Source organism: Canis lupus, chromosome 22 (assembly GCF_003254725.2).
Source record: "Canis lupus dingo isolate Sandy chromosome 22, ASM325472v2, whole genome shotgun sequence".
Lineage (NCBI taxonomy): Eukaryota > Metazoa > Chordata > Mammalia > Carnivora > Canidae > Canis > Canis lupus.
Window position 1 is genome coordinate 29,425,221 of NC_064264.1, and position 21,285 is coordinate 29,446,505.

At 34.8% G+C, this 21,285-nt stretch overlaps 1 protein-coding gene across 2 annotated transcripts in view; it reads left to right on the top strand.

Annotated features, from left to right (window-relative positions):
• Positions 1–21,285, top strand: part of UCHL3 (ubiquitin C-terminal hydrolase L3) — a 48,560-nt gene that overhangs the window by 5,181 nt on the left and 22,094 nt on the right. The window contains exons 2-5 of one of the 2 annotated variants that reach the window (XM_049099317.1): positions 3,253–3,381; positions 7,910–8,066; positions 8,422–8,507; positions 10,337–10,384. In XM_049099317.1, coding sequence (XP_048955274.1) covers positions 3,253–3,381; positions 7,910–8,066; positions 8,422–8,507; positions 10,337–10,384 — 420 coding nt within the window. Of the gene's footprint in view, positions 1–3,216; positions 3,382–7,909; positions 8,067–8,421; positions 8,508–10,336; positions 10,385–21,285 lie in introns of those variants that run through there. The other variant, XM_049099316.1, reaches the window with a different exon arrangement.

A 21,285-nucleotide genomic window follows, 5' to 3' on the forward strand; every position in this document is an offset into this window, starting at 1 on the left:
TGACCTGAGCTGAAGTCGGACACTTAACCGACTGAGCCACCCAAGTGCCCCTAAAGGCACATATACTAATTTACTCATTTTTCTTGATTGGCTAAAATTTTAGTGGCATTGTGAACATTTGGTGAGCTAATCAGAATTTTGTTATTTTATTATCCAATGTTTAGAAAAGCCAAAAGACTGGAATTAGAGGTTATAAGTCTGTTTATCCTGCTTGATGCAAACTGGATGGTTCTAATTGTGTTGAGATGGCTTTGCAAATGCATATATAGAATACTCTGTGGGTAGTTTGGAGATTTTTTTGGAATAGTTTTAAGATTGTTACTTTGAGTTTTCTCCCAGTTTTGTAAATTTAACTAAAATACATATGTGTATCAGTTCTATAGATTTTTTTTGTAACTTACAAACTATATATAACTGTTGTAAAAATAACACATTTTTTTTAAAACTGGAAAATGAAAAAGTTGAGTACACTACTCAAGCTAACTGCAGTCAATATTTTAGAGAATTTCCATCCAATCTTTCTCTATTTTCATAGGATAATTTTAAACAAAGGTTTTTGTTTTTGTTTTAATGATCAACATAGGACAGCTTCATGATTTAAAAAAGAAAAAGTGAGAGGTAAAAGTTGATGACCTTCTTCCTCACCCTTTCTCCACTTCCCAGAGGTAGTTACTATTAATAGCTGCTTTTGTTCTTTTTGTTCCCTATGATGACTTCCCGCGTGAGTCTTACAGCATTCTGGAGTCAGAGGATGTAACTAATGTACTTGATAGATATTGATTGAATTTTTTTTTATCAAGCTCATTTGATTAGCAATATGAGTAAAAAGTTAGAAAATGTGATTCCACTTCAAATTTACCCATTTTTATGTTAATTTAGTCATGTTTTCCTCAGTTTTTTCCTTATCAGCTCACTACAGTTGGTGCCTTTGATCTTGGTACTTTTCATAATGAACGGCTTTGGCTGACACGGAGTTAGTTTACAACAAAGGCCCTCTACTTCACAGTAATTTGCCAGTTTTATCCAGACTGTCAGTAAAATGTTTACTTGCTTTTGTGGCACAGTTGTGAAATTACTCTGTTATGTGTACCATCTTGTTTTATAATTTTATGACAGTATGACTTTTTGGGATATACAAAATTAACAAATAAATTAAAATCCTCTTATCTAGATTCATGATTCTTTCCTTTAGAGCTCCAAATCCTGGGCAGGTAGTAGTCTCCCATCCAAGTACTAATCAGGCTCGACCCTGCTTAGCTTCTGAGATCAGACAAGATTAGCATGTGCTCAGGATGGAATGGCCATAGGCTGGGCAGGTAGAATTCTGAGTTGATTAAATGAATGTCCGGTTTTAGATTAGGGGCCAAACATATCTTTCCTGTCTACTTAACATGACACAAATAAAAATGAATATATTTTAAATATATGTCCATAGCTTAATGGACATACATAGACATACAGATGGCAAGATTATATTTATTAAAATAGGAATGTAATCTTCAGTTCAACAAGTATAACTTGAGTGTTGGGTTTAGCCAGGTACAGTGCAAGGCAATGGGATTTAAAAAATGAATAAGACACAGTTCCTTCCCTTGGTCAATTTTAATTCTTTTTGGTTTCTAAATAAAACTGAATATTGAGAAGGGCATTAAGTAAGAATTTTGGAGAAAATGGAGAATGGAGAGAGAAGTAGTTTGGAGTACTTCGGTGAACTTAACTAAAGTTTGGACCCTTTAGATGAGGGGAATTAGATGAAGAATAGGTATAATACAGAGGAGTCCATTGATTCCTGTGGCCCCAGACTGTTGGAGATCATGTGACTTGATTAACTTAATAGATGTTGAGCTCATTCTGCCAAGAGAAGTTTTTAAAATCAGTATATTTCTTATTACATAAATCTAGGACCTTATTTTTGACCAACCATAATATCATTAATTAGAGTTTCTTTGCCAAGCAGAGAAGTATGGAGATATGGGGACTAGCTATTTAATTAGGAAGGTCTTTTCTTACAGAATTTGACTGTATGAGATGAATATCACTGTTTATTTAACATGGCATGGTTTCTATTAGTTTTTCAAGATCTCTATTGATGGTCCAAGTACATATGATCATTCTTTAGAGAGAAGGACCTAAGGCACTGTCTTATTTTCAAGTTTCAGATAATGTTAGACCAATAGATAACTTATAGTCTTTTTTTTTTTTTTAATTAAAGAAAGAGAAAGAGAGAGAGTGCACATTCCTGAGAGAGAAGGGTGGGAGCAGAAGGAGAGGGAGAGACAGAGAGTATCCTAAGCAGGCTCCATGCCCAGCGGGTAGCCAGATATGGGGCTAAGTCTCACATCCCTGAGATCATGACCTAAGCTGAAAAGAAGAGTTGGACGCTTAACCAACTTAGCCACCCAAGCACCCCATGATACATTTTCAATATGATTTTTTCCTCCTCTGCTCCTTTTTTTCTGTCATCTAAACCTTATTTTGTGATGGTGTACTTTTGTAAATCAACAGCTTCATTCAACCCAAACATTTATTAAGACTTTATTGTGAAATTGACATCATTCTCATTTTTTCTGTCTGCAATAGATTAGGGTCTGACATTTTATTTTCCTATGAAATCTTAAGAGTTTAAAAAACCACTAATCTTTTGCTACAGTTGTTTTGTTAAGTATGAGAGACAGTGATGTTGAGTAGGTTTCATTAAGTATTAGAGATCAGGAAGTAGTTTTCTTGTTATATCAAGCATTTTCTGCGTTCATACAATCACTGGACTTTTTTGCTATAGGTACTTTTTGCTTATTGATATAATTTGTGATAATCTGCCTATCTTTAAACCTCAAGCATCATCTTTGGTAAGTAGGATAAACTGTGTTGATCACCTAATATAATTCTTTATTTGCTAGAACTTAAATACATCTTTTTAAAAATCATGTACTGGAAATGAGTTTAACATATCAAGCAAGCTAATTTGTATGTGTTTGGGGAAGCCCTGGTTTATTATGTTCAATCTCAAAGTAATGGATTTTTAAAAAGGAAATTTGCTTAATATATTATAAATTGTTGATGTTTATTGATATAAATATATAGATGTCTTTTTCCACCATATTCATGGAAAACCTGCTTTACTTCATTCTTACCAAACCTCACTAATAATTGTCCCTTTCATTTGCTTTTATTTATTAGATATGCAGTAATTCATGTTCATTATTTCCCTGTTAACACTACAATTTTTGTTTGTTTGTTTTCAACCTTTACCAGTTTCTCAAACAATTAGGTCTACATCCTAACTGGCAGTTTGTCGATGTATATGGAATGGATCCTGAACTCCTTAGCATGGTACCAAGACCAGTGTGTGCAGTGTTACTTCTCTTCCCTATTACAGAAAAGGTAATTGTTAATTGCGATAATAAAGTTTCTGGTAAATGTAATGTTCTTTTTCAATGTTGAATTAAAAACATGCTATTCTTTAAGAACAAATGACTCCCTTCTTGCATAAAATGAGGAAATCTAAAAGATATCTTAAAAACCTAGTTTAGTTAAAGAAATGTTATTTAGATTTTGATTTATAGATTGAGAATAAAGCCCTGAGTTAGATTTTTAAACTCGGGTAGTACAGGGGCATCTGGGTGGTTCAGTGGTTGAGCGTCTGCCTTTGGCTCAAGGCAGGATCACGGGGTCCTGGGATCTGCCTTTGCTCTTCCTCTCTCTGTGTGTCTCATGAATAAAAAATAAAATCTTAAAAAAACCCAAAAAACAACTTGGGTGTAGTGCCAAGACTACCATTTTTGGATGTCTCTTTTTTTTTTGTCTCTTCTTTTTTAAAATATGATTACTTTGCCTCAGTGTGTTTTGGATATTGCATTTAATCACATTTTGATGTATATACTTTAGAAATATTAAATACTACAGTAATCCTAAATCTGCCTTAGAGAAGGTATAAAGAATATTCACAATTTTAGTATATAAAATATGTAATTGTATCCAATATATATGTAAAAAGAAATCTTTAAGGAGGTAAGTGTAACTAATGACAGGGGTTACATTTACAGAATAAACTCAGTATGTGTGGAAATCATTAAGTTGAAATATAGCTTAATTGGCAGATTTAGGATGTGCTGAGGATTATAATTAGCTGTTCTTATAGTTCTGTATTTAATTTCAAATCTCCATATTTCAGGCCTTTCTTCTAGAATGTCATATAGATATATGCATTATGAAGCCAGAACTTTTAAGTTCACTTTAAAACAGGTTTTGAGTCCATATCTTTCTTTTATTTTTAAATTTAGAAACAACAGGATACAGTCAGTAGTTGTGAAAAATGAAGAAATAATGTTTGAAAAGATGTGGGAGAAGTGACGTGTTGATAACTTGGTGACCATACTCAGCTCATCTTATTTTTCAGGAATAAATGGAGCCAAGTCCCATAGAAAATAAGAATCAGGGTTTGTTCAGTCCTAGAAAATTTTGGATAATTTTCTTTATGTCATAACTAATTAGCCTCAGTTCAATATGAAAAAATACTGAAATATTTGTCTTTTCTACTTAATATTCTACAAAACAAATAGTTGTGTTTTTTTTTTAAAGATTTATTTATTTATTTATGAGAGACAGAGAGAGAGAGAGAGAGAGGGGCAGATACACAGACAGAGGGAGAAGCAGGCTCCATGCAGGAAGCCCGATGCGGGACTCGATCCTGGATCCCAGGATCATGACTTGAGCCAAAGGCAGACGCCCAACTGCTGAACCACCCAGGTGTCCCCAAAACAAATTATTTAATCAAGGAAGGGATATTTATTCATACTTGCTGTTTATAACATAGAAGTTCAGAGTTAGAAATTTCTTATTGATTATCCATTATTACACTAAACTTTTTAATGGTGAGGTTGTAATTATTCTGAAATTTGAGGAGTTAGGACACTTAAGTTTACTCTCCTTTTGTCCAGTACTATTATTATTTTTTGATTACTAAAGTAAGCCAATAAATAGCTATCCCAGGACCCCAATTGGTTTTTTTTTTTTTTTAAGATACTATTTATTCATGAGAAACAGAGAGACAGAGAGAGAGAGACAGAGAGAGAGGCAGAGACACAGGCAGAGGGAGAAGCAGGCTTCATGCAGGGAGCCTGACATGGGACTCGATCCTGGGTCTCCAGGATCAGGCCCTGGGCTGAAGATGGTGTTAAACCGCTGAGCCACCTGGGCTGCCCCCCAGGACCCCAATTGTAAGGAACAATAACAAGAAAAAAAAGAAAAAAAGTTTGCTTATAGCTCAGGATTTCTTAGTTGGTGTGACAAATGTGAGTTTTTGGTCTGAATTGGAAATTTCCTAAAACATTGAGTTTTATGACCTACTTTTTTTAAAATTTATTTTTATTTTTTTATTCACTTTTTAGAATTAGAGAATAAATTGGATTTGGTCTTCATTTATTGGGTCATCATTATTTTAAAAAAGCATGTTGTTCTTATCGGTAGGACTCTTCATTTAGTGGATCTCCAGTACTGAAAAGCTCATTCTCTCTATTGCTAGAAAGAACACAATTCTAACATATTAAAGTGGAAAATATAATGGCATCTGCCAGTTTTGGTTGTCTTTATAATTTTTTACATTCCTATTTCAGTTCATAAGTGACATATTAAAGTCACTCAAAAGGTATCTAGAGAATATTTTAGGAGATACAGAGTATTTTAGGCTTCTATTTTTTTAATTCTATTTATTTGAGGGTGAGAGAGAGAGAGAGAGAGAGTACAAGAAGGGGAGAGAGAGAAGCAGACTCCCCAATGAGCAGAGATCCCAATGGAGGGCTCAATCGCAGGACCCTGGGAACATGACCTGAGCTGAAGATAGACACCAAACTGACTGATCCACCTGGGCATCCCATCAGGCTTCTATGTTCTAATTTAGAAATTGATTATGTAGTTGCAAATGGCTTAATCATGCTAATACCAAAAGGACTGTCATGGATACCTCATAACTCTTTATATAAAGTTAATTTTGGTGTTTTAAGTGTGGGTTTAAGTATATGTTTACTAACCAATGAATTGCAAGTGAAGAGGCTATACATTTATTTCTAATATTTTTGTATATCTTGACCATGTGTTTTCATTTCAGTCTACTATTAATAACTTTTCTTTTTTTCCCTTATACTTGCTATGTATCATTTTAGGATTTTTCTGCTTAAACCTTAAATCTTGAGAAGTTACCAATCTTATTTTCCTTTAACAAGGAACATTGATATTAAACAACAGCAGAAAATTAAACTGTATGACCATATAAATATTTCAGTGTAAGGTTAATATGTTGAACCTTTTCCAGTTTTTATCAATTAAACTTACATGAATGAATTAGTCATACAGCATTTATTCTGAAAATGTAACTTAAAAATTTGACTTAGAAGCACATTCATAAAAATTATTATTTAAGGCATATAAACACTTGTTGTTAGAAGCAGTTTCTTAATTATGAGTTAACTGCAGACATCATTTGTTTCCTTAATTGCAAGGATCAGACGACATTTTCTGGAGAGGACCAGATAATAAAGGTTTTCAACTTTGTGGGCCTATAGAGTCTCTCTTAAAACTATTCTACTTAAACAAAAAACAAAAAAAAACTATTCTACTTTGCTTTTTAGTGTGAAAACAGCCATAAACAATACAAAACTAAAACTTTTCTTATGAGAACAGGCAATGGGCCAGATTTGGCCTACAGGCTGTAGTTTTGCAGATGTCCTACTCTATTGAAATCTGAAATTATAGAACAAAACAATAAAATTATCTTTCTGTCCTCTCCCAGCACTCACTCCTCCTTCATTTTTTAACCTCTTTATTATTTTTAGCCTCTTTTTACAATTAGGAAAATGAGACTTATCAAATAATAATGACAGGAAATAATGACAAAGTCAAGACGTGGGCTCAGTGGTCAAGTGTAGAACCCACATTTCTGGCATTTATTATTATACCATATTGTCTTTATAATCAGTTATTATAGATAATAGTGAATATTTGTTATGAAATAATATGCTTATATCATATGAATTTTGTTAATACAGTATGATTTAACAATATAGAAATATAAAAAATAGAGGATTTCATTGTAAAAAGAGATAAAAATCCTCCCGTGATCTCATGTCCCAGAGATAACCAACCTGTTAAATTTTTGTATACCCTTTTAAATTTTTCAACGCATATATGAAGTAGATATTTTAAACATTTTTTTAAATCAAAAAACATTTAAAGATTTTATTTATTCCTTTGAGAGAGAGAGAGCAAGGGAGCATGGGGTGGGGAGGAGCAGAGGGAGAGGGAGAAAGAGAAGCAGGCTCACCATTGAGCAGAGAGCCCAACTTGGGTATTGGTCCTAGGACTCCAGGATCATGACCTGAGCTGAAGGCAGATGCTTAACAGGTTAAGCTACCCAGGTGCCCCATAAATTTTTTTTTTTTTTTGAGAGATAGAGGGAGTGTGCCTGCGTGCAAGTGAGCTTGTGCGCACGCTTATGTGCACATGAACAGATCGGGGAGGGGCAGAAGGAGATAGAGAATCTTAATCAGGCTTCATGCCCAATGCAGAGTCTGACATGGGGCTCTATCTCACCAACCTTGAGATATGACCTGAGCCAAAATTAAGAGTCAGAGGCTTAACTGACTGAGCCACTACGTGCCCCTATAAAGTAGATATTTTAAAAACATAAATGAGAATCATATTAATTATATTGACCTAGAACCACTGTATAATCACGGACAAATTTCTGAGTCAGACTTCGTACTTTTTTTAAGTGCCTTATAGTATTCCATTAAGACATGCCATAGTATGTTAACCAAATCCCTGCTGATGGATATTTAGAAGTTTCCCAGTTTTATGTTTGAGTACTTTATAATGTATTATATTCCTATGTAGATTATTGACTTTTTTTTAATAGTATGAAGTATTCAGAACAGAGGAGGAGGAAAAAATAAAATCTCAGGGACAAGATGTTACATCATCAGTATATTTCATGAAGCAAACAATCAGCAATGCCTGTGGAACAATTGGACTGATCCATGCTATTGCCAACAATAAAGACAAGATGCACTTCGGTAAATAATTTTGTATTACTGCTTGCCCCCTACACACCCCTTAAGTTAGAAGTTAACTTATTGAGCAGTAGGTGGAGCTGTAGTTCTTTCTTTTAAAGTATTAAATGAAACATTTTCTTCTCTTCTTTCTTTAATGGGAGTGTATATAGCATAGAAGAAATACTAATCTTTCCCATTCTGTTATATTATTGATAAACAGGTTTAACAAAGCCTATCATTTATCTCAGTTTTCTTAAATTCCCAACTTACCAGTGAAGGGGTTTTTACCTGAAAAAGTTAGCATGCTTCTAGTCTTTTCATGTATTAGTTTCTTTGAGATAGCAAACCTTCTCAATTTTATCTTTAATATTCTCAGAATCTGGATCAACCTTGAAAAAATTCCTGGAGGAATCTGTGTCAATGAGCCCTGAAGAACGAGCCAGATACCTAGAGAACTATGACGTCGGTACCTTCTTTCTGTCTTGATCTCATTTATGGGCAAAGTTTTGTGGGATTGTAGATTTTGGGGGTTTGTCTTAAAACTGTAGTTCTCAGCAATTGCAGATTTTATTGTGTCTATTAAAAAAAGATCTTTGGTACTTCACGTAAAATTACTTGAAATATCCATAAGTGTTGATAAATTGCCACTTCTTTTTTATATCCAGAGCTGAATGAGAGGAAAAAAGTTTGATTTACAAATTTAAAAAAATATTTTATGATTGACACTAGCTTACCGTTCCCTCCCTATTATAAATATATGCCTTGCCAATACCCTATGTGTCTTTCACTGGGAATTTGGAACAGGCTGAAGATTAGTGGAAAAAACAAAGGTTTAAAGGTAGATGCTAGACCATAATTAAGCTCTTTTATCCTCTTAGTAATGTTTTTGCATGTGTGAAGACACAGGCCACACAGTCTACTTTTAAACGATGGTACCATTTCATAGAATTGTTTTAGAGAGGCATTTAAATTTCACTGTATTTGAGATCTATTTTCCTTTTTCAAAAGGAAAAGTCTTTTTACCTTTTAGTAACACTATTAAGTAGATGGTAAATTCTTTGAAATTAGAAGTGGTGTAGCATACAGATTATTTGGCTAGAAAAGCCTTAGAGTTTGTACTCAATAAATTCATTGATTTGATTATGTTGTTTTAGCATTCTTATAAACGGTGATTATCTTAAATTGTTTTTTCTTAAAAAACCTGCAGATTTCATGAAACATCTTTATTTTACACAAAAGTAAAATAAACAACATAAGAGTAATCCCACTAATGAGAGGTAGCCATCATTATTAATATTTTTATAGGGAGTATTATGTATGTACACAATTTTTAAAACAAAAGTTTGATCACGCTGTAATACTGTTTTATAACTTGCTTTTTTCACTTAACTTATCACAAACGTATTACATACCAGTAAGTATATATTTGACATCATCATTTAATGGCTGCATAGCTTTCCATTGTACAGTATTTTATTTTACCAATAAATTATTGTTGGAAATTTAATGTTTTCCCCTTTATTCACTATTTAAAAAAATACTACAAGGTATATTATTGTAGCTAAATCTTTGCAAATATCCTTAATTATATATACTTATGTGTATAGTTCTGTGTAAATACATAAATTCCTAGAACAGAAATTGCTGGATCAACCAGTTTGCATGTTTTCAAGGCTTTGATACTTATTGCCAAATTGCCATTCATAAAGGTACTTTCACCCGAAGTTTACTACTTTTGCCCATTTTCTTCATCTTTGCTAATTGTGGGTATTTTAAGGGCATTTTTTTTTTAAGTTCAGAAAACTAAAATCTCTAGCTTCTGATAAATGCATGCTTTTTGCTCCACGTTTTTAAAGTGCTGACTGAAGCTGCATGATTAAGCAAAACTACAGCCAGAGCTGCAGAGGAGCATGTAACCTGGAGAAACAGATGAGATAAGCTTTTTCAGTCTCAATCTGTGAGATGCTTACTTTATTCCAGTCCCAGTTGAATAAAGTGTTTAACGTTAATTCTAACAAGTAATTTAAATGACTCCCACTTGACATCTGGAAATTACAAATAATTAGATATTCAGTTGCTTCAGTCTGTAGGGATTTGTGGGTTGGACACTACCATTCATTTCGTTACTCAGAAATCATTCTTAAGTATTTAATATTAAACTGTTCCTAAATTTCTTCCAATTTGTTATTTCTTAACAAAGCTTTCAATGTTAAAATTTAGCACTGTTGTTTCCTTTTAAAAATCTGGATATAGTCATTTTTTCCTATTGACATCTTGTGTTCTTGTTACAGGCTATTCGAGTCACTCATGAGACCAGTGCCCATGAAGGTCAGACTGAGGTATTTCACGTTTTTCAAAACTTTCCTGGCCATATGTAAGTTTAACTGCAGTGTTGTTGGATGGCATGTAGTTTTAGAAAATCACTTGAACTTTTTTTCCCTTTGAGGGAATCCGCTCATGTAAAAGTAGTTAAGAAATAGCACAAGAACATTTATGAATAAGCTATTAGTAGGCACTTGGCTATTGGCTATCTCAGTTTGTCTGATCATTTGGACAGATTGCAGATTATGGGCTGGTTGCTTTGGCTAACAAGTGGCCTGCATTTTCCGTATTAGATTCTTCTGACTTATGCAAGCGTTTTGAGAAAAATGCCTGCATGATAGTACAAGTAGATGAATGTGTAGGATTTTCAAGACTCTTCAATCATGCCCAACTTCCAGCAAAAAAGTCCCATCATTCTCTTTGCTCAATAAATCTGTTGTGGGGCAATATGATGATTCTTAACATCTTCATTCTGTTAGTTGTTCTTCACCCAGGTCACCTCTCCTCTACTTTCTTTGCCTCTTTTTTTGTTCTATTGGTTTCCCTCATTCCCTCTTCCATTTCTTTTCCTTTGCTCCAAGCCTCATGCTCCCATTCCTGCAGGAAGTTTGTCAAAAGGTATTTCAGTCAAAATGGATAAAGTTGCTTAGTAAACCTACAACGCATTTTAGCACTAACTCCAGAGAATTAGAGATTTTCTTCTTTCTTATCCATATGTGACTTGAAGCCATATGTTTTCACGTACAAAGATCATATTGCTTTTATGTTTTAAAAATACTTGAAAAAATGCCTGAAAAGTACCTGTTTTAAAAATACTGTTCTTAAATATTTTTACTGTCTTCAAAAAGTTTTTTTTAAAGGAAAAAACAATTCAATATTATTATGTAACTGCAATTTTTCATAGATTGAACTGGATAACTGAGTGTTTATAATAAAGCCATCTAGGAATTTAAACACTAATTCCCCCTGTAATTTATGCCATCTTGGTTGTTCTCAGGTTCTGTTTTTAGAGGTGTGGACTATTGCTTTTTAACTAAGTTTTCTCTCACGTGCACGCACACACACGTGCCATCTCTAAATGACTATAACACCAGATTAGAAATTAATAAAATATTCCCTTTTTAAATTGTTTTGTATGATCCTAGCATGTTTTTAATATTCACTATAGCTTTGCTTTTTTGTTTATATATTTACAGTATTAAAATTAGCAATGATGATGATCAGCATGAGATTACTATAAAATATGAAGATAGTTATTTGTAATAAAGCTATTAAATGCTTTAATACATTTACTTTAAAAATTTTGTCTTTGCAATACCTTCTCTTGCCCTCTTTTTTGCAGCTTTATCCATATTATGGCTTCAATAACTCTGTAGGTGATGTTCACAACTTTTTGCAGACCTAAATTCCACTTTTTCTACTATCGGATTGCCTTTTAGACATCATCTGAGTGACCACCACTATTTTAGAATGCACTTGTCCTTGTTTGAGTATTTTAAACTTTTTCCTTTATTTTTCCTGTTTCTTGTAACACTTGCATCATACATTTTCCCCATTATCACTAGTCTAATATGAATTTATTTAATTTCTTCCTGGAAGATCAGTTTCTAATGTAGATTCTTAATTCTTAATCTTTATTCCAATACTTATTCATTTTTACACAGTTCTCCTGGGTTACCTTTCCTGAAATGTAATTTGAATTATTTTGGGTACTCAAATTTTTCTTTATTTTTTTTGTTTTGTTTTAATTTTAAATGTGTAGAAAGGAGTGATTTTCAAGGTGAGGTAGGGGTAGAAGTTAGAATTTTCTGGACAGCTTTTCCTAAATTTACTCTCAGAAGAATTGATTGCTTTTGCATTAATCAATCAATCAATCAATCAAGAATTGATTATTTTGCATCTCCTATAATCACTACCAGAGTAGTCTTATTTTTTATGTGTATCATAGCCCCAAAGTATATTGGGGTAAAAAAAGAAAAGTATTTGAGAACCATTCCCCAAGGATATACAATAAATTTCAGCCTCTTTAACCTAGCTGTATTCAAGGTTTTTCTAACCATTGTCCTAACTTTTCAACAGTATTTTTTTTTTAAATATTTCTCTCTTGCTGTTCCTCACTTTATTGTTGCTATGCTTTACCTCTTGCAGGTTACTTTTGCTAAAAGTATTCCTTCGTGAATCTCTGCTCTTCCTACTTCTATCCATTCTTCAAGATTTGGCTTAAGTACTATCTTCTGCATGAAACAACTCGTTCCTTCTATGGACTCCTTTATATGACTTCTATTATTTGCATTTAGCTACCTTCATATTCTTTTTCATTTATTTAAGATGTATGTCTTTTCCCTTTAACCCCCACATTTGAACAGTCCTAAAATTAAGAGAAATTTTTACAGTTTAATGTCGTAATTTACTTGGCAGCTTTCCTTGCTTGGCTGTGCATAAAGTGACACACCTCATCACAACTGGGTACCTTTGATTTGATGAAATGTGGTGTCATATCTACCTTGCTGTGACTCTGAGGCCTAGGAATGGTATCTGGTTCATTTGGTCATGCTCCAGAATATCCACCACCAGTCCTTGCACGTGAGCACAATACATATTCATTATTTCAACCATAGTTCCCTCAGAACTATCTTTACTGGTGTAAGAATTTTTTTTTTTTAAGATTTATTTATTCATGATAGACGTAGAGAGAGAGACAGAGAGAGAGACAGAGAGAGAGACAGAGACCCAGGAGGAGGGAGAAGCAGGCTCCCTGCCGGGAGCCTGACGTGGGACTCGATCCCGGGACTCCAGGATCGCACCCTGGGCCAAAGGCAGGCGCTAAACCGCTGAGCCACATAGGGATCCCCTACTGGTGTAAGAATTTAATAACAAAAATAAAAAGTCATGTTTTTTCCATAGTCCCCTGTGTAAATAAGACATATCCATTAGTCATTGTTCTTCAGTAGGGTACTATTAACATTTTGGGAAAGATTTCAGTTCTGAGAGAACAGAAACCCACAGCATACATTTTCTAATCTATTATGAACCAGCTTAAAACTTTTGCACCAGGTACTATTTTTGTGATCACCTCATTTTAGGTTCATTTACCATCTCTGGGCTTAAGAGTTTTTGACATATTATTATCTCCATTGTTTTATAGTCTAGCATACTGGTTTTTGGCAGTTCCTGGAAAAAAACTAAGTCTTTCTGATTTGTATTTGTTTGCTAGGGCTGCCATAACAAAATATCACAAACTTGGTGGCTTAAACAACAGAAACTTTTTTTCTCACTGTTCTGGAGACTAGAAGTCAGTATCATTGTGCCATTAGGGTTGTTTTCTGGTGAGCCTCTTCCTGGCTTGTAGATGAGTACTTTCTTACTGTGTCCTCCCCTGACCTTTCCTCTCTGTGCATGTAATGAGAGGGTGAGAGAAAGAGAGAGAGAGATGGATCGATCGATCAATTGATCTCTATTGATCGATCTCTGGTATCTCCTCTTCTTGTAATGACACCAGTCCTATCCAGTTAAGAGTCCCACATTATTAACTTTAATTACATCTTAGAAGACCCTAACCCCAAATACAGTTACACTGGAGTCAGGGCTTCAACATAAGAATTTTGGGGGAGCATAGTTTAACCTATCACACCATCTTTGTGCTTTCAATGGACTCAGTACTCTTCTGGATATTTCCCTCCTGTTTTTATGGTTGGTACCTTCTCATCTATGAGGTCGCTCCTTAAAAGTCATTTTTTCAGGGACGCCTGGGTAGCTCAGCAGTTGAGCGTCTGCCTTTGGCTCAGGGCATGATCCTAGTTCGGGGATCAAGTCCCCACATCAGGCTCCCTGTGAGGAGCTTCTCCCTCTGCCTAGGTCGCTGCCTCTCTCTGGTCTCTCATGAATAAATAAATAAAACCTTAAAAAAAGTCATTTTTTCAAAGGGCTTTTCTTTTATCACTGTTAAGTACATCCACCTCTGTGAATTTTCTGTCATAAAGTCCTGGCACTTTTAAATTATCTTATAATAAGGCTGTTTGTTTCTTCTGTTTACTTACTAGACGGTAAGTCCCATGAGGGCATGGGCCTTGTTGGTCCCATTCACCTTGAATACCAGGACAGTGCTTGGTATGTGTAGGCATTTATGAGAAATTACATATATAAAGGTAAGGAGCACAGGATATAGGTTTGTATGCCGACTCCACTACTAGTAGCTTAGGCAAGATACTTTCCTCAGTATAAAGTGGAAATAGTAGCATCTACCTTATGGGATTGTTGTGAAGATGGCTGAGTTAACCATATAAAGTGCTTAGAATAGTCCCTGGCATGTAATGAACCTTCAATAAATATTAGGTGGTAATTTTATTAGGCATTCAGAAAGATGAATACAGATGACAGAGGATGAGGCAGAGGAAGAAGTAATAGGGTGAAGCCAGATCAAGGAGGAGGCTTGGATTTTATAGGAAATAAGGAGACACTAAAGATGGTGTGTTTCGTTTTCAGCATATTGAGCTTAAGGTGAGTTTTTGGGTCATCTGTGTAGAAGTTGGATATGGAGCCTAAAGCTTTGGGGAGATATCTGAAATCTTTTGTATTTGAGTAGTAGTTAGAACCTTGAGAATTCTATAGAGGGAGAATAGTGGTGGACCACAATAAATCCCCATGGCATGTTAGTGTTAAAGGAGTGGTTAGAGGAAGAGGAGCCAGTAATAGCAGTGTAATTGCAATGGTAGTTGTTATTGACATCGTTGGTACCCTGTCAGAACATGTTCATGGAGTAGAGCAGGCAGGAGCCTTAGTGCATGTAGAGATTTGTAGCCTAAATGAGAAATCAGTAAGTTAAGCCACTCAGATACAGTAGTGTTTTCAGGAGACTGGCCTTAATGTGCTACTATACACCAGTTGTCTGTTTACTTGTATGGTTTTCTCTGTTCCACCATCCCACCATGAGCCTCAGGCAGTCTTTGGCTATTCCAGAAATTTGGACAGTAGCCCCACCTCACTTATATTTCATTAACTTATACTGAAAATTATTGCTTTCATTTTTCATTTAAGATAAAAGAACACTAAGATATGAGGAATTTAAATTATGTGTTTTTAAAATTGTGAACAAGTATCAGTGATAAATTAATGGAAGCAATCTTCAAGTCCAATGTGAAGAAAAAAAAATCCAAAAAAGTATTTAATTTGCCGTTAAACTGTACTTTTATTTCATTGATGCTTATCTAAAAAGCAATTTCTAAAGTCTGTCATTTGTCCATATTAGTCTAGGAGCCAGTCCAGATAGAAGTGGAGATCTTCTGATAATTTATTGTTTAACTTTTTACAGAAGAATAAATTTATTTTACTGCTCAGAACCCTCCATTCAAATTTATAATAATAATGAAAAGTAATAGAAACTGGCACTGTTGCTTTATTTATTTTTTTTAAGATTTTATTTATTTATTTATGAGAGACACACAGAGAGAGAGAAAGAGACATAGGCAGAGGGAGAAGCAGGCTCCATGCAGGAAACCCAATGTGGGACTCAATCCTGGGACTAAGCCAAAGGCAGACGCTCAACTGCTGAGCCACCCAGGTGTCCCTTTATTTGTGGTTTTAAATAAACATGCCAATATGGAAAGTATAGCAAAAAATGATTTTTGATTTACATATATTTACTTCCAATCTTTTCTTTAAAATTTATCTTTTTTTTTTTTTAAAGATTTTATTTATTTATTCATGACAGACAGAGAGAGAGAGGCAGAGACACAGGCAGAGGGAGAAGCAGGCTCTACGCAGGGAGCCCGACGTGGGACTCGATCCCAGGTCTCCAGGATCACACCCCATGCTGAAGGCGGCGCTAAACCGCTGAGCCACCGGGGTTGCCCTTTTTTTTTTTTTTTTTTTTTAAGAGAGGCAGAGAGAAGCAGGAGGGGAGGTCAGAGGAAGAGGGACAGAGGGAATCTTAAGAAGGCTCTTGTGTCTTTAAGGACCTCTTTTTTACATCAGTGGAGATGGCCTCAGAAATAACCCTTGTCTGTGTTGAATTCTATTTTTAAATTTTGGCATGTTTGATAGAAGGAAATAATAAGTTTGATGGCTAATGACAGTTCAAACATCTTTTTAAAAAATATTTTATTTATTTATTCATGAGAAACACACACACACACACAGAGGTAGAGACATAGGCAGAGAGAAGCAGGCTCCATGCAGGGAGCCCGATGTGGGACTCGATCCCGGGACTCCAGGATCACGCCCTGGGCCAAAGGCAGACGCTCAATTGCTGAGCCACCCAGGTGTCTCTCAAACATCTTTAGTAAAAGTTTATAGAGTGAATTTAAATCATGAAGTTAAGTTATAACTTATTTATGATGAAATATGTAATAATGTATTTTGGTTAGTTTTGTCCTATAAGAGGAAGTTCATAGATAAGCAATAAATAAGTTGTGATTTCAAGTATGTGTTCATATATGTATACATAGTTAAAATATATGTGTGTGTGTGTGTGTGTGTGTATTTAATTGGCTTTTTGGCCCAATCAGTTGCAGACTATCAATGGAGAAAACTGTCAGGTTTCATTTTCGTTTGATGTAGAAGTATAGTTTGCATGGCTTCATTTTACTCTGCAGTACAATTCTGAGTGATTTTGATTATGTTACAATTAGGGTAAATTAAGATGTTCGTTCACATTTATTTCTTTTCTTTAAGGATTTTTCTTCTTTCCCGTCTTTGAAAGAAGCTAAACTTAGTTCTTATATAAAGTACAATTTAAGTTCCTAATATTCTTGGAGGAATCAGACGGAAACATAAATGGAACTCTGATGAAAAGAATGCTTTTTAAGCTGTATAGTCCACTTTTGTTAAGAAATCTGAAATTTCACTTTCTGATCTTTTTTCTCCATTTACTTTTCCATACCTCATTTTCTTTATTCCATTACAAGAAGACTTAGGGTAAATCTCTTTTTGGGCAACTTCATTTTATTTCATTCTTAAGGTTGAGAAATTCTGGGAAGCCCGGGTGGCTCAGCGGTTTAGTGCCCTGCCTTCAGCCCAGGGTGTGATCCTAGAGTCCCGGGATCGAGTCCCACATCGGGCTCCCTGCATGGAACCTGCTTCTCCCTCTGCCTGTGTCTCTGCCTCTCTCTCTCTCTCTCTCTCTCTCTGTGTGTGTGTGTGTCTCTCATGAATAAATAAATAAAATCTTTTTAAAAAAAAAAGTTGAGAAATTCTCTGGAACTCCTATTTTAGCTCCCTATAACTTTTGCCTCCACCTCTCTTCTGTCTTTTTTAATTGTTGTTTTTCCTTCTGCATATCATCACCCAGATAGAGACATGTTTTTAAAGTATATGTAAAATTGAGTGGGGGAGCTGAGTTTTGAAGGAGGGAGTACAAATTAGAATTAGTCATAGTTGGGAAAATGTTATTGGAATGGTTTTTGTTTCTCTATTTTCTTTAATTTAAATTCAATTTAGTTAACATGCAGTGTATTACTAATTTCAGAGGTAGAAATTGGTAATTCATCAGTTGCATATAACATCCTATGCTCATTATACCAAGTGCCCTCCTTAATGCCCATCACCCAGTTAACCCCATCTCCCCATCCTCCACCCCTCCAGCAACCCTTTGTTCCCTCTAGTTCAGTCTTTTGTGGTTTGCCTCCTTTGTTTTTATCTTATTTTATTTTCCCTTCCCTTCTTCTAGGTTCATCTGTTTTGTTTCTTAAATTCCACATATAAGTAAAATCATATTTGTCTTTTTCTGACTGACTTAATATCACTTAGCATAATACTCTCTAGTTCCATCCATGTGGTTGCAAATGACAAGATTTCATTCTTTTTGATGGCTGAGTAGTATTCAAACACTAACACCATGTCTCCAAGCATGTAATTCAGTTCTTTATCCACCTAAAAAAAATGCTATATAGATTAAATTAGTTGTTGAAGGCTAAGAAATATAATTACTACTCCATCCTATTTATACTTTTTCTCCCCTCTTCTTAGGTTGACAAGTGCTTTGTCCTAAAATGGATCAAAATATTATTTTCTTTCTTTCATTATCATCATCATCTTGTTTATTTATTTATTTATTTATTTATTTATGATTTTTTTTGACAGTCTGGGGGTTTTGGAAATAGAGATATTAAAACCATTACTTATTTTAAAGGAAAATTCTTAAACTGAACTCATGAGTTTACTCTTTCAAATCTGACCAGCTGTAACCCTTCTGTGTAAAAATGTCTTCAGCAATAAACATAGAGTCAAGGTTAGGTTTGGGGATGGTGAGATTTTTCTGTTTGTTTTGTTTTAAACCAGAACTTTCCAAAACAGAGGATAATGCTAGGATTTAAGAGTGTTTCATTTTAATAAATGAGAACCTGTTCTCATGTTGCAAAAAGAAAAAGCATTTCTGGAAATTAGTTTGGCCAGCTTAACAATGGTAAACTTGAATTTAATGTAGCATGTACAGATACAAGTCATTATACTCTTAGAGATTTCTGACATGGAGAATTGTAAATTGAAGCGAGATGACATAGTTGTTAAAACCAATAGAGGAAAAGTCTTTTAAGAATATCTTAAAACCTGTGGGCAAATTGATTTCTTAGGTAAGCAAAATGAATAAATTTGCCATCATACAGATTTTCCATGAACTATGTAATAGTATTTTGTATATTTTGATACCTAGCCTGTGTTTCAATTTTACTTTTTTGCCAGCTAAACATGGGTACACTGTAGGAAAATTTACATCTCTTAGATCAATCTGGTTTTACTTTTCTATTTTAAATTTGGACCTTATATTTAATGTAATCCAATGTATTGTGTTGAAATTTACTGAAAAAATACAGAAGTCCACTTAGAGTTATTTTATAATTTTGATTTTAAACTTTTCAAGTTAAAAATTTTCATGTTTTATATTTGCATACATGTTCTCACAAATGTGCACACATGTGCTCATACATGTATGTACACACCTTTATATTTTACTCCTTTTCATAGCATTTGGCAGCCCTAATTTTTTTTTTGTCCATGTGCCATTTTTTAGACTCCGTGATATTTCTAACATCTGAAAGGGCATATACATCCAGGAAATAACTGTTAAATTTAATTGTGATCAAATATGTATTTTACCAAAGTGCCTAGGTGGCTTAGTCAGTTTTGCGTCTGCCTTAGGCTTGGGTAATGATCCCCCAGGGTCCTGCTCCGAGAGGAGCCTTCTCCCTCTCCCTTTGCCTGGCACTTTTCCGTGTGCTCTTTGTCAAATATGTAAATAAATTTTTTTTTTGTTTTTTTTTTTTTAATTTTTATTTATTTATGATAGTCACACACAGAGAGAGAGAGAGAGAGGCAGAGACACAGGCAGTGGGAGAAGCAGGCTCCATGCACCGGGAGCCCGATGTGGGATTCGATCCCGGGTCTCCAGGATCGCGCCCTGGGCCAAAGGCAGGCGCCAAACCGCTGCGCCACCCAGGGATCCCCGTAAATAAAATCTTTTTTTAAAAAAGTACATATTTTATCAGCAGGTCAATAAAAGGAATCATGATTTCTAATGACCATACAATGAGAAGCTAAAGTGATTTTTTTAAGTTGAATTTAATTTTTTGGGCAGCCCAGGTGGCTCAGCGGTTTAGTGCCGCCTTCAGTCCAGGGCCTGATCCTGGAGACCCGGGATCTAGTCCCATGTCGGGCTCCCTGCCTGGAGCCTGCTTCTCCCTCTGCCTGTGTCTCTGCCTCTCTCTCTCTCTCTCTCTCTCTGTGTGTCTCTCATGAATAAATAAATAAAATCTTTAAAAAAAAAAAAAAGAATTTAATTTTTTTTAGTATTTTATTCCCATTTCTACCCTGTAAAAAGGAGGAGATTGTGAAGACAGTGCATGTTGTTTTCTACTAGAGATGCACAAATATTGTAGGTTTTGGAGCCAAAAAATTCTCAATGTGAGATAACTAGGGATGTTTGGAACATTAGGCATCATTTTGGGTGCCACAATGTCAATTGAGGAAGTTTTCTTTTTAACTCTTTAGTGTCATTTATGGGTGAATACAATGGAAATTGAGGTGTTTAGTAGCTTCCAAATATTCTCATCTTCTTAATTCTCACTGCTTTTGAAAGTATGTTTGCCATCTTATTTCAATGATAGTTACTATTTACTGAATGCATCCTATATGGCAGGCATTATACTAAGGGACAGGTGTACCCTACTCTAGTCCTGTAAACTCCTTAAGATCTCCGTATGTTATTTTATTTTACAAATGGGAAAACTACGAAGTAACTTGTTCAAGGTCACATAGCTAGTGGGTACTGACCATGCTCTAAAGGCAATAGAATGTGTACGTAAAACTGCTAACACAAAAAAGAAGAAAGAGGATTTTTAATTTTAAAGTTTTGTCCTAAAAGCAAAGTTAAACACAGCTAATAATTTATTTATTTATTTATTTATTTATTTATTTATTTATTTATTTATTTTTAAAGATTTTATTTATTTATTCATGAGAGACACACAGAGAGAGGCAGAGACACAGGCAGAGGGAGAAGCAGGCTCCATGCAGGGAGCCCGATGTGGGACTCGATCCCGGGTCTCCAGGATCACGCCCTGGGCCAAAGGCAGATGCTCAACCACTGAGCCACCCAGGCATCCCTAATTTTTTAATTTAAATTCAATTAATTAACATATAGTGTATTATTAGTTTCAGAGGTAGAATTTAGTGATTCATCAGTCTTATATAACATGTAGTGCTCATTATATCACATGCCCTCCTTAATGTTCATCACCCAGTTACCCCATGCCCCCACCCACCTCCCTTCCAGCAAGACTCAGTTTGTTTCCTGTGATTAAGTCTCTTATGGTTTGTCTCCCTCTCTAATTTCATCTAGTTTTATTTTTCCTTCCCTTCCCCATGCTCCTCTGTTTTGTTTCTTAAATTCCACATATGAGTGAAATCATATAATTGTCTTTCTCCGATT